Source organism: Silene latifolia, chromosome 9 (assembly GCF_048544455.1).
Source record: "Silene latifolia isolate original U9 population chromosome 9, ASM4854445v1, whole genome shotgun sequence".
Lineage (NCBI taxonomy): Eukaryota > Viridiplantae > Streptophyta > Magnoliopsida > Caryophyllales > Caryophyllaceae > Silene > Silene latifolia.
In genome coordinates, this window is record NC_133534.1 from 71,633,908 (window position 1) to 71,647,838 (window position 13,931).

General features: G+C 37.7%; 1 protein-coding gene and 1 non-coding gene across 2 annotated transcripts; both read right to left on the minus strand.

The window, feature by feature from the left end:
• Positions 1–328: 328 nt before the first annotated feature.
• LOC141603692 (small nucleolar RNA R71) lies at positions 329–435 on the minus strand. Its single transcript, XR_012525551.1, has one exon. It is a non-coding gene; the product is annotated as a small nucleolar RNA R71 (small nucleolar RNA).
• An 11,876-nt stretch (positions 436–12,311) lies between these two features.
• On the minus strand, positions 12,312–13,529 carry LOC141601195 (uncharacterized). The gene is made up of 2 exons (XM_074421460.1): positions 13,052–13,529; positions 12,312–12,862 (listed from the first exon to the last, which is right to left on the minus strand). Exons 1-2 carry the CDS (start codon positions 13,527–13,529, stop codon positions 12,312–12,314), a joined length of 1,029 nt encoding a protein of 342 aa, XP_074277561.1.
• Between the last annotated feature and the right edge of the window lie 402 nt (positions 13,530–13,931).

Genomic DNA, 13,931 nt, shown 5'->3' on the forward strand with positions numbered 1-13,931 from the left:
ACCAAATGGTACTCCCACACCACCACATTTAACCGGTAATTTCATTGCCAAATCCGCATTCATACAACTAGTTGAGAGAAGTCAATTTGGAGGGATGCCTAGTGAAGACCCTCACTCACATATGGAGACATTTTGTGACTATTGTGATGCGATTTCTCAAACCGGAGTTACTCAAGACCAAATCCGATGGGTCTAATTTACTTTTTCTTTGATTGGTACCGCAAAACAATGGTTGAAAAGTCTAGACAAGACTACTTTTGGTATTGATTCATGGAAGAAGTTGGCACTTGTTTTCTACAAGAAATTCTATCCTCCGGAAAAGACTAACATGTTGAGAGCCCAAATGACCGGGTTCAAACAAAGGGATGAGGAATCATTGTATGAAGCATGGGAGAGATTTAAGGGCACTTGTCGTTCTTGTCCACACCATGGACTTAGCGAGTGGTTCCTTGTGCAACAATTTTGTAATGGTCTATATGAAGACTCCCGCAACATTCTCAATATGGGATCCAATGGTATGTTTACCGAAATTGATGACAATCAAACATGGGCCAAAATTGAAGAGATGGCGGTTCGTAATTCACAATATAGTAGGCCTCAGAAGGCTACTAGAGGATGAAAGCATGAGGTAGATTCCATCACTCAATTGGGTGCTCAACTAAGTGCTCATATTGACACCATCAATTTGAAGTTTGAGAAGGCCATGGCTAAGCTTGATGAAGCTTCCAAATCACCCAAACAACATGTTAATGCTATGGTGGCATCATCCTGAATTCCAAGTGGAGTATGTGAGAGTTGTGGAACTTTGGGACATGACCTAAGTGAATGTAGGGGAACAAGTGAATGCTTTCCAAGCGTACAAGAGTGGCACCCCTTATTCCAACTATTACAATGAGAATACCAAATTCCATCCCAACCTTTCATACAAAAGCCAAAATGTTCAAAACCCTCAACCAACATATACCCCACCTCCAATGAGAAATCAAGCTCAAAGACCCTTTTACAACCAAAGCAAAGGTTATCAAAACCAACCTTCATACAATCAATCCAATGACCAAAGCTTTGATGTTCAAAAAGCGGTCCTCCAAATGCAAAAGAACCAACAAGAATTCTTCACCCAAATGCAAAAATATAGCCAAGCCAAAGACATCACCATCAACAACATACTAGCCCACCCCAAAATGTTGGAAACCCAAATGTCTCAATTAGCATCTTCTAGCTCTCAAAGACAAAAGGGGCAATTACCACCTCAAAGTAATCCCCCAAGACATGAGTTGGTGAGTGCCATCCATTTGAGGAGTGGTACAAGATATGAAGGGCCAAAGAAGCCAACTGATGAAGACATTATGGATGCTAGTGACAAGCAAAAAGTTGTGGAGAACTCTAAAGAAGAAGAACCCATCACCAATGAAGTTTCAAAGAAGAAGAATGAAGACAAGGCTAAAGAAAAAGAGCCTATTGTGATTAGACTTCCATTCCCAAGTCGTCAAGCTAAGCCTAAGTTTGATGAACAACTTGGAAAGTTTATGGATATTGTGAAGAACTTAGAAGTCTCAATCCCATTCATGGAATTGATCAATCATGTTCCGGCCTATGCAAAGTACATGAAAGACATTCTTACCAAGAAGAAATCCATCCGGAAATTAGAGACTATTGCATTCACTAAAGTGAGTAGTGCTATTCTTCAAGGAAGTTCACCTCCAAAGCTCAAAGATCCGGGAAGCTTCTCTATTCCTTGTACCATTGGCGACACTATAATCAACAAAGCTTTATGTGACCTTGGAGCAAGTGTAAGTGTCATGCTATACTCGGTATGCAAAAGGCTAGGAATGGGAGAGCTCAAGTGCACTAACATTACTCATCAAATGGCAGATCGATCAACAAAGATACCTTTAGGGGTATGGGAGGATGTGCCCGTGAGAATTGGAAAATTCTTCATCCCGGTAGACTTTGTCATTGTAGACATGGAGGAGGATTCCAACATTCCTATCATTTTATGAAGACCTTTCTTGCACACCGCGGGAGCGGTAATCGATGTGAAACATGGAGAGCTCACACTTGAAGTGGGGGATGAGACAATTACTTTTAATCTTGACAAGACAATGAGAGCTCCCCGACTACATGAGCCGTGTTTCAAGATTGATCATTATAGCCGAGAAAGTGATAAGAAGAAGTTGGTATCTCAGTGCAAAGATCAAGCTATGGGTAAAGAATCACCACCCATATGGAAGAAGAAAGTGGATAATCCTCAAGGTGCTCAATCCGGAGAACAGAAAAATTTCAACAAGAATGAGAGCTTGAATGACTCACCACCAATCATGACAAGTAATGAAGAAGGCCTCATTGGCCATGACAACAAGAAAGAGGAGTTACTCTTGTCAACTCATGGCATCATGGGGGAGCAAGTTAATGAAGTTTGTGGCCTATGGGATGACGAATTTGAAGGGTTAGTTAATCCTTATATTGGTAATGCTATGACCTTAGACCATGGCTTTGGTGATCAACTTGACTCAAGTCATCACCATGAAGAACATAATGTGCAAAGCTCTATTGAAGATCTAATGAAACTAAACAAGCCTTCTTAGTGTACCCATAATATTGAACAAAGGAATGAAGAAAGAATGACATGGGAAATGAACTCGTGGGTACACGAGAAGATCCGAGCGTCCCCAGACGGAATCTGCTCATCTTGGGCATGATCCGAGCGGCTTAGCCATAAGACGCTCGTCTTGGGCGAGCTGACATTGGTAATTTGGGACTATTTTACAATCCGAGCAGATTATACACAAGACGCCCGTCTCATTCCAGAAGATGATGAGAGTGTCGTTGGGGCTCTCAATCAAACACATTTATATTTATCAACAACCAACTAGTTAGTGGTTAAGTTGAGGTCGATCCAAGGGACGGGGCTACTCAAATTGTTCAATCTAGTTATGGTTGTGCTTGGGGTTGTCACAATTGTAATGAGTTGATGATTCTAATCTAATAAAAGCAATGGATAGTAAACAAGCAACAAAAGGGAAGATGTAAACAAATGACTAAAAGTGCTAGGATATCATGGGTTCATAGGGGAAACATGGGAGTTGATCATACAAACATGTTCTCAATTATATGCATGCATTTATTGTTGTGATGGGATCGAGTTAGTGTATAAGCTTACATTCCCTAAGAAGGTTTGGGTCCCTGAGCCGAATCGATTAAATTGTACAACACCTACAAGTCGACTTAGTCCTTCATATTCAACATTATGCATGGTCTAATGAGACTCGAGTTGGTGTATAACCTTACAAGTCTCATTGAAAAGATAGGTGATGGGTAAAAAAATGCAAGGATTCATAGGCTCGCATTTCATCAAACATAACATGTGCATAAGTTGAAATCACAACAAGCAAGCAAATAAATTACGTGAACATATTAGATTAAGCATGAATCATTCCTCATGTTTGTTTCCCCTAATTCTCCATTAATCCTAGCTGGAAGACTACTCACTCATTATCAAGTTCAACATGCTAATAAGGTTGTCAATCATATTAACAAAGCAAAACATGATGAATAAATGAAGGTGATTAACAATAATTAAACAAGGGTAAAAGAATTATAACTATGAAGATGATTCCAAATAATAAAGCAAAGAATAATAGAGGAAAACTTGATTGATTGATGAAGAGTGGTCAATTCTCCAATAATAACCTAATAATCTTCAATTACCCAATAATAAACTTGAACAATAATTAAGGAAAGATTAATGTGTTATTTGTGGAAAGATTAAAGAGTAATCTATTCTAATCTACTCCTAATGAAGGCTTAATCTAATCTAAGAGATATTAATCTAATCTAAGGAAACTTGATTCTTTGATTATTTCAAATGGAGTATATATAGTGGTACATCATTAGGTTAAGCAAGGGTAGATTAGTAAATAACAATGCTAAGTGTTTGAGCACGGAATTGCAACTCCCGAGGGATATGTCCGGATCACGTAGCAAGGAAAAGCCTTCTGTCCAACAATCCGCTCGTCCCGAGCGAAATACGAGCAACCTGAGCCTCAACCCGAGCGGGTTGATTTTGTCCCGAGCGGGTTGAGGAGTATCCCGCTCTACTTGAGCTTGACCCGCGCGGGTTGAGCTGCTGTTTCCCTTTTTCTTGCTTTTAAGCCTATGATTCTTCTATATAATCTTTATTCCTACTTCCTTGGTTATCATTCTTGCCTCCTCTTCATACTTAGTCCATCCAAGATCGTCAACAAGCTTCCGAATATGCGTGAGTGACGGGAATTCTGCCTCATTATCTCCTTTTCTGTAAGACATATAAAATGCACTAGGAAAGCAAAATAGAAAGCATTTTACGAATAAAATGGCCATGAAATGTTATAATAGTATGCAAAATAGGTTCAATTAGGGGACTAAATGTACGCAAATAAGAGTCACATCAAACATCCCCAAACCGAACCTTTACTCGTCCCGAGTAAAGAGGTGACTAGAACTAGACCTCTATTTAAACTATCCTAATAATATAACCGATGTGAGACAATTAGCGGGTCTCACCCCACCCCTTCAACTCAAAACAAGACAACCATGAGGTAGGATGCTTTCTTGCAAGGCAAGGTGGGGCTTGCCAAAATGGTGATACATCCAAGCATTAGAGCACACAAAACAAGTAATGGATGCATCTACAAAAATGAATAGCCACTTTCCTCATATAAGTGGCAGAAATTATCTAAAAGGGAAGCAATCTAAAGGTACACACTCCTTCATAGTTATGGTTTCTTCAAACTACTAAGCCTAGAAGGATACCAATAAATCACCTCCAAGTTGTGTCAAGCTAGGGTGCCTTTGTCATCAATTGTTAAATGCTTTCGTCAAGAGTAGACTCCCTATGGTGTTAGAAACACTGGAGGATCACGGAATTCCCCTTCTTGCCTAGGCAAGAAGAAGGGTCATCCCCTCTCTACCATGCACAAAAGTGGATTCGATGGATAAAGGGATCATTTGTATTTGAGTTTCATATGGGAGTTTGCTTTTGTTGTTGTTTTCCCCCCAAATTTCTTGTGGCATTTGACATTTGAGAACACTTTCTTTTTGCCATTTCTTTTGATGTTTGCCATTTCAATACTTGACAATTTCAACTTTTTCTTGCATTTTCTTTTTGAACATTTTCAAAGTCAACCCATTTGTAGTGAGGGTGCTTATATTTGAAGCATAGGAGTTTTCATTTTTGTTACTCCTATTTTCTTTTGTTGCAATTGAAAACTTTTTGACTATTCATTTCAATTCTTGGACTCTAATTTGAACAATTTTTGTGCCCATTTCCTTTTTGGTGACAAAATGTGGTAGAATGTGGAAGATGGTTGCATGGTTTTAAGGGTCACCTTGGAATAAACGGTAGCCAAGGAGTTATCACACCACAGGGTACTCTTGACTAGGCCTTAATCCATTGGTTAAAGGATACTAGCATGACACATCCTAGGGTGTTTTACAAGTATTCTAATGAGCAAAGTCTTAAGAAGAAAAAGTATCTACAAGGGCCTTATATACACTTGTCAAGCTTCCCAAATAGGCATTTTCACAAAATTTTCCTAACCATGCAATTACATGCCATGATGCAACTAACATATATACAACTCTAATACATATGCTTTTATCAACTATTATGCCACATAAACTAAATGCAACTCCTAACAACACATAGATACACAAACCGCAACAACAAAATACACCATATCCTCCTTGACATGTAAGCCCATCCTCCTCATATGAATAATGGAAAAGAAATGGAAGGGAAATAAGGATTAGAACGATCATACCAAGCGGTCTTCATTTTCCCTTGCTAATGCCTCAAATGTAGTGTTGTATCTACGTGAGAAGAGAACAAAAACACAAGTATATACAATTCTACACTACTAAATTAAAGAAGATGTTTTTGGTTTTTTGAAATTTTTATAGATTTTGTTTTAATGAAATTAAAGAACATTTTTTTGGGATTTTTCGAAAATTTTCATTTTTTTTGTATTTTTGGAATATAAATTCCCATCCCCCACTTTATTTTGGACATTGTTCTCAATGTACATGTAGGAGTAGGAATGAAAAATAAATACATGTTTTTGGATTTTTAAAGTTTTATGGAAATTGAAGTAGAAATGCAATGGTATGATATGAATGAATGCATGCTCTAACTAAATGCAATTCTATATGACATATATAACAAATGAATGCGATCTACACTATACTAGATGATGCATGTTCTCACCTATGATCAAACCTCCCCAAACCGATTTAAGCACTATTTCTAGTGTAGGAGAAATGAGGTTGGGTCATTAGTGACTATGTATGAATGCAACTAACTATATGAGACATGTGAGATATATTACAATGCAAACTATACTAAATGAACTAACTAATGTACATGCAATATGAAATATAATACAAGTGCAAGCCTAAACTATATGATATATGTATGTCGCTTCATGGTTTAACCTCCCCAAACCGATTTTAAACACTATTGCTAATGTAGGAAGAAATGGGTTTAATCATGAGGCAACTAGATAAATAAAACTATATATGAGAGATAGGGAAAGAAAAGGGTTCTTACAATCATTGTAGGAGATGAAAATGGTAGATAGGAAGCATATATAGCCATGACACGAGCCAAATGAGAGAAAATGATGAATTTCAGGGTCAACCCACTCGAGTTGAAAATAACCCGCTCGAGTTCAGCCTCAACTCGCTCGGGTTGATTTCGTCCCGCTCGGGTTGAAGGCTAGGACGCGCGTTTTCTCAGGAATCCGCCCAGATTCTTGAGCAGGGAACTTTTTCTCTTTTCTTGTCCTTCAATCCGCACGAGTTGTTGTCGGGATGCACATATTTCAAGCAATTTTCGACCCAACATCTTTATAATGATAAGTAGGATATGCATAAGCCCAAATTCTCCATTTTCTTCATTTCTTTACATTCGCTACCTTCCCAATTTCATCAATTCCTTTAAAAAGCTTAATCAAAATATGAGATCCCTCCCTTTCATCTCTCATGAAATTTATTAAATGAATGCAAATTTACACTAAATGCATATATATATACAAATTAATGGTTATTAAGGAACTCCATCTAACCAAGGATTGTCTATAAACAATTTCATAGAAAATTATCACTAGCACTCAAATCACGTAGAAGTCGGTCAAATTTTTGGGAGTACGATATGAAAAGGTATGGATAACAACACAATATTATGACATTTAATAGTGCCCAAGTAATAGACCGAACAAGCATGTGAAGAATACTATGACAAAAGTTATAAGAGATGTAATGGATGGAAGGGACATGAAATGGGTAGTTGCTTAGCACTTCATTCAACTTGTCCTCCAAATAGTCAAAATCACCACATTCAAGGCAAGTACTCTTACTCTCATCTAAGGTGACTTCAATAGTGTCTATTTGAGGTTCCCAAATGTCCTCATCATATTCCTCATCCCAACAAGGACCATTATCAAAGGGGCAGTCATAACAAGGCTCACCAAGTTCAACACAATTATCTCCCTTTAATATGTCATCCTCAAAGGGTGAGTTTTCACTCAAGCTCTCATCCATCTCACTCTCACTTTGCCCATTAACATCGAAGTCCATGGAAGTTGGGTTCATTGTTGCACAAGAAGAGTAGGATGACGGTATCCAAGCAATGGTTTCACAATCAAGAATGTACTCCACTTCATCATCACTCTCTTCATTTTATCACACCATCTTCCCAAGGAGGGGAATATTTATGGACATAGTGGGTAGGCTCAAGGTTATAGGAAGGTGTCTCATTCTCATCTCATTTTCATCATAGTTTTCCTCAATGAATTTTTAGAATGTGGTTTTTATCGCTTCCATACCTTCCTTGGCACTCTCAAATATGTCATCTATAGTTTGCTTAAGACAATGGGTGGTCATGAACTCAACAAATTCCCAAAATTCCTCACAACTAATCTCACAAATCCTACCACCACTCAAGTGAAATGCCAAGTTGCGGGTTTCAAAGTTCATGCCATTATAAACAACACAACATGCTTCATAGTTTGAAAGAGTAAAACCATGATGCCAAGCATGAGTCATATAATCTTCACATCTTGCTATATAATTATTAAATGACTCATTTTCATATTGCCAAAAAGTGAATGTAGACATGATAAACATATGAAATAGAACAAGGACAAGAAATAAAATTCCCAAGGAACCAAGATCCCTCAAGAAGAAGCATAACTAAAACTAGACAAAAGAGCGATTCAAATACACAACACCGTCCTCGACAATGGCGCCATTTTGATGAGAGTGTCGTTGGGGCTCTCAATCAAACACATTTATATTTCTCAACAAACAACTAGTTAGTGGTTAAGTCGAGGTCGATCCATGGGACGAGGGTACTCAAATTGTTCAATCTAATTATGGTTGTGCTTGGGGTTGTCACAATTATAATGAGTTGATGATTCTAATCTAATAAAAGCAATGGAAAGTAAACAAGCAACAAAAGGGAAGATGTAAACAAATAACTAAAAGTGCTAGGATATCATGGGTTCATAGGGGAAACATGGGAGTTGATCATACAAACATGTTCTCAATTATATGCATGCATTTATTGTTGTGATGGGATCGAGTTGGTGTATAAGCTTACATTCCCTAAGAAGGTTTGGGTCCCGGAGCCGAATCGATTAGATTGTACAACATCTACAAGTCGACTTAGTCCTTCATATTCAACATTATGCATGGTCTAATGAGACTCGAGTTGGTGTATAACCTTACAAGTCTCATTGAAAAGATAGGTGATGGGTAAAAAATGCAAGGATTCGTAGGCTCGCATTTCATCAAACATAACATGTGCATAAGTTGAAATCACAACAAGCAAGCAAATAAATTATGTGAACATATTAGATTAAGCATGAATCATTCCTCATGTTTGTTTCCCCTAATTCTCCATTAACCCTAGCTAGAAGACTACTCACTCATTATCAAGTTCAACATGCTAATAAGGTTGTCAATCATATTAACAAAGCAAAACATGATGAATAAATGAAAGTGATTAACAATAATTAAACAAGGGTAAAAGAATTATACCTATGAAGATGATTCCAAATAATAAAGCAAAGAATAATAGAGGAAAACTTGATTGGTTGATGAAGAGTTGTCAATTCTCCAATAATAACCCAATAATCTTCAATTACCCAATAATAAACTTGAACAATAATTAAGGAAAGATTAATGTGTTATTTGTGGAAAGATTAAAGAGTAATCTATCTAATCTACTCCTAATGAAGGCATAATCTAATCTAAGAGAAATTAATCTAATCTAAGGAACTTGATTCTTTGATTATTTCAAATGGAGTATATGTAGTGGTACATCATTAGGTTAAGCAAGGGTAGATTAGTAAATACCAATGCTAAGTGTTTGAGCACGGAATTGCAACTCCCGAAGGATATGCGCGGATCACGTAGCAAGGAAAAGCCTTCTGTCCAACAATCCGCTCGTCCCGAGCGAAATACGAGCAATCCGAGCCTCATCCTGAGCGGTTGATGACAGGCTAATCGTATACCTACCAAAAATAACCAACTGGTCTCTAACTAATATAGCTAGGGAAGTCGGGATCGTATCCACAGGGAGGCAAGATATCTGCTAAAGGTCCGTCTATTGGGTCATAAAATGGGGGTTTGATTTTGGTTTCTAAACTATTAAGAGATTAAGGGAAAGAGAAATTAAACAAGAGTAATAAAAGTAGAGAAATATGATAAAGATGATCAAATAGAGAAAATATGCCAGGATTTCGATTCACCATGGTAGTCTATCGACTCAGCTACAAATAGCCTAGACAATCTACTGTGAGAAGGATACAGGAAAGGTCCTTCCGGTCCACTTTCTATCCTATAATTCCACTAATTTAACTTCCGTCCTCATTAGGGTAGTCTACTGTTCATAGCAGGTCTATTTAATCCAATCTTTCGATCCAGGAGTAAAATTAACCAGATTAAAGGTAACTTAGAAGCGTGCACTCAGCTAAGTCGATATTACAGTTAAATTGCTATGGGACAGATTCTCTCAAATAAATCGTCTAGTCTATTCGCTACATCGTCACAATCCTACCAAGGATTCCCTTATCCCGACATAAAAGGAATTAGCTACTCATAATATTAATGGTGTCAACAATAACAATAACGAGTGTACTAATCAAAGGCATGATGAAATAATGATAATTAAGCATAAACTAAATTAGGGAAAAAATAAATAAGAAGAAACAAGGATTAAAGTAAACAAAGTAAATAAGATTAAGATTAAGGGAGGAAGAAGGATTACAATCAATAGCGATCCGGCGTAAAGAACAATCCACAAGCAAAGTACGAGATTAAGCAGTAGGTTTAGAAGCAAAAGTAGAAGAAGAGTATGTGAAAGATCCCTAATGACCTAATTAACGTATGCTTAAATAGGAAAAACAAAGCTTAAACAAAATAATAGTAACACGGGTAACTAAAGCCCGCTTAGAATAGCAAACCACTCGATCGAGTGGTTTCAGACCACTCGATCGAGATCTTCTCCAGCTTTTCCTCTCGATCGAGTAAGTAAAGTTCTCGATCGAGGAACTCCAGCAATCAGCATTTCGATCGAGCATGTAGAAGTACTCGATCGACCTCTCGTGTCATTCAAACCACTCGAACGAACCATAAAACTTCTCGATTGAGTGCTTTTTTTCAGATCTGCCTCTTAAGTTGTCTTTGACCATTTCCTTGACCACCCTTCACGCACTCCAAGGCATATTTCTTGCTCTAACATTCCCGTCTCCTCATTATGCATGCTAAATAGGACGATAAGACGCGGTTTCACCACTTTCAGGTTCATTTCTGCAATTTAGACAAAACAAACCAAAGTAGCCAATTCGGGGCATTTTGCAATACATAACAGTACAAAAATGCATAGAAATACGTGCTATAAAAGGCTAAAAAGACTATATAAATTGCACGTATCAAATCTCCCCAAACCGAACCTTTACTCATCCTCGAGTAAACTAAGTGCAAACTAATGGGATGGAAATGAAAACTCCGAGCTAGCTATAACTTGTCTACTTGAACCAATTTAATGAAAACAAAAATCAACAGTCATAGCTACAGCAGTCAATACACAAACGAGTTATAAGATGTCCATAAATAAAGCTGACCTATAAACCTTGCATGACCAACAAAATCAGACTCTCACGTGGTCACTCTTCTCTCATGAAGCAAAGGGTGAATTATATATGTATAAGAGAGAAAGAGAAACAGTCACTCACCTAAACTGTGACCTACATAACATGTATGCAACAAAAATGATAGACGATTCAAGTACTATGCATACACTCCAACCAACAATGTCCGTCATAGCCGAGGGCTCACAAATAGTATAGGAAAGTTAGGGTCAGGTAAGAAAGGGCAAAAATATTATGGGAATGTGAAGGTAAAGCGTCAAGCTAGTTCCTAAACAAGACCATATAAGACCATCCGAATCTCAGTTGACTATAAAATAATGCACAAGTGCCTTTCATGGCACACAACTTACTAACCAAATACACTATCTCCTCAAAAATATATGAATAAGAACAGAGGAGTAGACCGTCAAAAACTTCCCTTTTTTTAATACGGTCCTATTTCCAATTCCAATCAACTTTTTCAATCTTTTCTTTTTTTTTTCTCTTTCTGCCGTTTTTTTTTTCCTTTTCATGTCTTTTTTTTTTCAAAAATGTGTGATTTCACACATTTTTTTTTTTTCATTTCATTCACACGTTTTTTTTTTTCTTTTTCATGTCTTTTTTTTCTTTTCATTTTCTCATCCTTCCTCATTTCTCCGCCAACTCCAAACAACAAAAACGAGCCAAACTCACAATGGATCAACATACCATAAAAGACACACTAAACTAGCTTGACTGGGCAGGCTTAGTTATGGGTGTAGCTGATGGCTCAAAAAGGCAAAATTTGGCTAAAGTGGAGCTAAATGGGTGAAAAACGAAAGAAAGGGAAATTTGCAAGCACCTCCCTGCATGTGACACCGACCACAAACCCGAATGTATGCAATTGACAAGAATCGAATTTCATAAATGTGCAAAAAATGATAAACATGTTATGCAAGGAGTACTACTCTCAATTCCTATGCAAACTGGTTATGAATGTCACTAGTTATATGGCTCTAGAACTCAGAAATTGTAAGTAGGTTGCCAATTTATCAGGTCAAGTCTACACAGTTAGCTAAATTTGAACAAAAACTCGTAGATATGCATAAGACTCAGCTAATAACTGTCAATAAAGTGCAAAGCTCAAGTAAAAATGACAAGTTATAGTGCAATATCATCTCCTACCACAGACCAAGCATCCCTGAAAAATACACTGGAATATCCATCCGGTCCAGGGGCCTTATGAATAGGTATGGAGAAGACAGCCTCTTTAATTTCTTGATTAGAGACAGGTTGTAAAAGGATGTCCCAATGTTCAGGGGTACAAACAGCTCCTCTTTGAACAACAGAAACATTAACAGGGTTAACACGAGTAGCCTTACCCAGCAGGTTATGATAGAATTTTAAAAAAGCTTGCTGAATAAGGTTAGGATCAGTACAGACAGTGCCATGTTCATCTGCAATTCTTATCACCCTATTCAAGGACTGTCTTCCCCTAATAACACTGTGAAAAAACTTAGTATTGTTATCTCCATCCCTTAACCAAGTAGCCTTAGATTTTTGAAGGAGGAAACTATCCCTAGCTACCTGCAGATCCTTATACTCACTAGCAGCAGCTAGTTTAGCAGTAATAAGAGCTGCATCAGTAGGGTTATGTCTTAATAGCTCTTGCACAAATTCCAAATGCTGCCAAGCTCTAACAGTATTATGCTCTACATCAGCAAAAAGTTCAGAATTTAAACTTTGCAGAGGTTTTTTCAGAAGCTTGAATTTCCTAACCACTCTGAACATAGGGGAACCATAAATCCAAATTTTTCAAGTATCCTGTATAGTAGAAAGAAAATGAGGCACACCACTCCACATATTAAAATATTTGAAGCATTTTTTCTTATTATGAGTACTCAAAGAATTCTGAATGAGACAGGGGGTATGATCAAAGTAGCCTTCCACCAGAAAATGAGCAGAAGCACCAGGTCTCTGAGTAAGCCACTCCTTATTAACCAAAACCCTATCTAGACGACAATAGACTCTAGTAAGGGGCTCCTGCTTGTTGTTCCACGTGAAAAAAGATCCAGTTGCAAGACTATCTTGAATGTCACAGTAATCCACACAGGCTTGGAAGTCAGTCATTTCCTCCTCTGTACTATTACCTCCAAGCCTTTCAGCGGGCTTAAGGACAGTATTGAAATCACCACACACAAGCCATGGGATCTGAATTTGATCACTAAAATGTCTGATTTTATCCCAAAGAGGCTTCCTCTCACCAACTCCATTAAAAGCATAAACAATAGTGCAATAAAAAGAATATCCAGTACCCACTTCATCCACCAACATATGTATAAATAGGGCATTATACTCAAGAAACTGAATCTGATACATTCCTGGTTGCTAAAGAACCCAAATTCTACCTCCTTTGTGCCACTGGGTATTAGCGGAAACACACCAACCATCACAAACATTACTACTAATTCTATTTAGAGAAGAAGGTTTAACCTTCGTGTAACACCCCCATTTATTTAAGGGCCTGAACTAGGACTCCTCAGATAAATGATGGTGTTACCATCTCGGAAGCCCGAGGCAGTAGATAGCAAAGGAAAGAAACACAGTACTTTATTATAAAGTTTATAGTGACATTACAACTGAAATAGAAACAAGTCTCCAAATACGACCAAATAATAAGTCTGATAAAACTACTCAAAAGACTAAGGTGAGCTAGGCACTAAGTCGGTCATCCAAGCTCTCTTCCCGCCAGCTCCCATCGGTCTCGAATACCTGTCAATC

Bases quoted from the DNA above. Each gene is read 5' to 3' on its own strand.
- LOC141601195 (XM_074421460.1), bottom strand. From the start codon at position 13,529: ATGTATCAGATTCAGTTTCTTGAGTATAATGCCCTATTTATACATATG. The intron at 12,863-13,051 runs GTACTCATAATA...TTGCTGATGTAG, and splicing joins TCTCATTCAGAATTCTTTGA to AGCATAATACTGTTAGAGCT.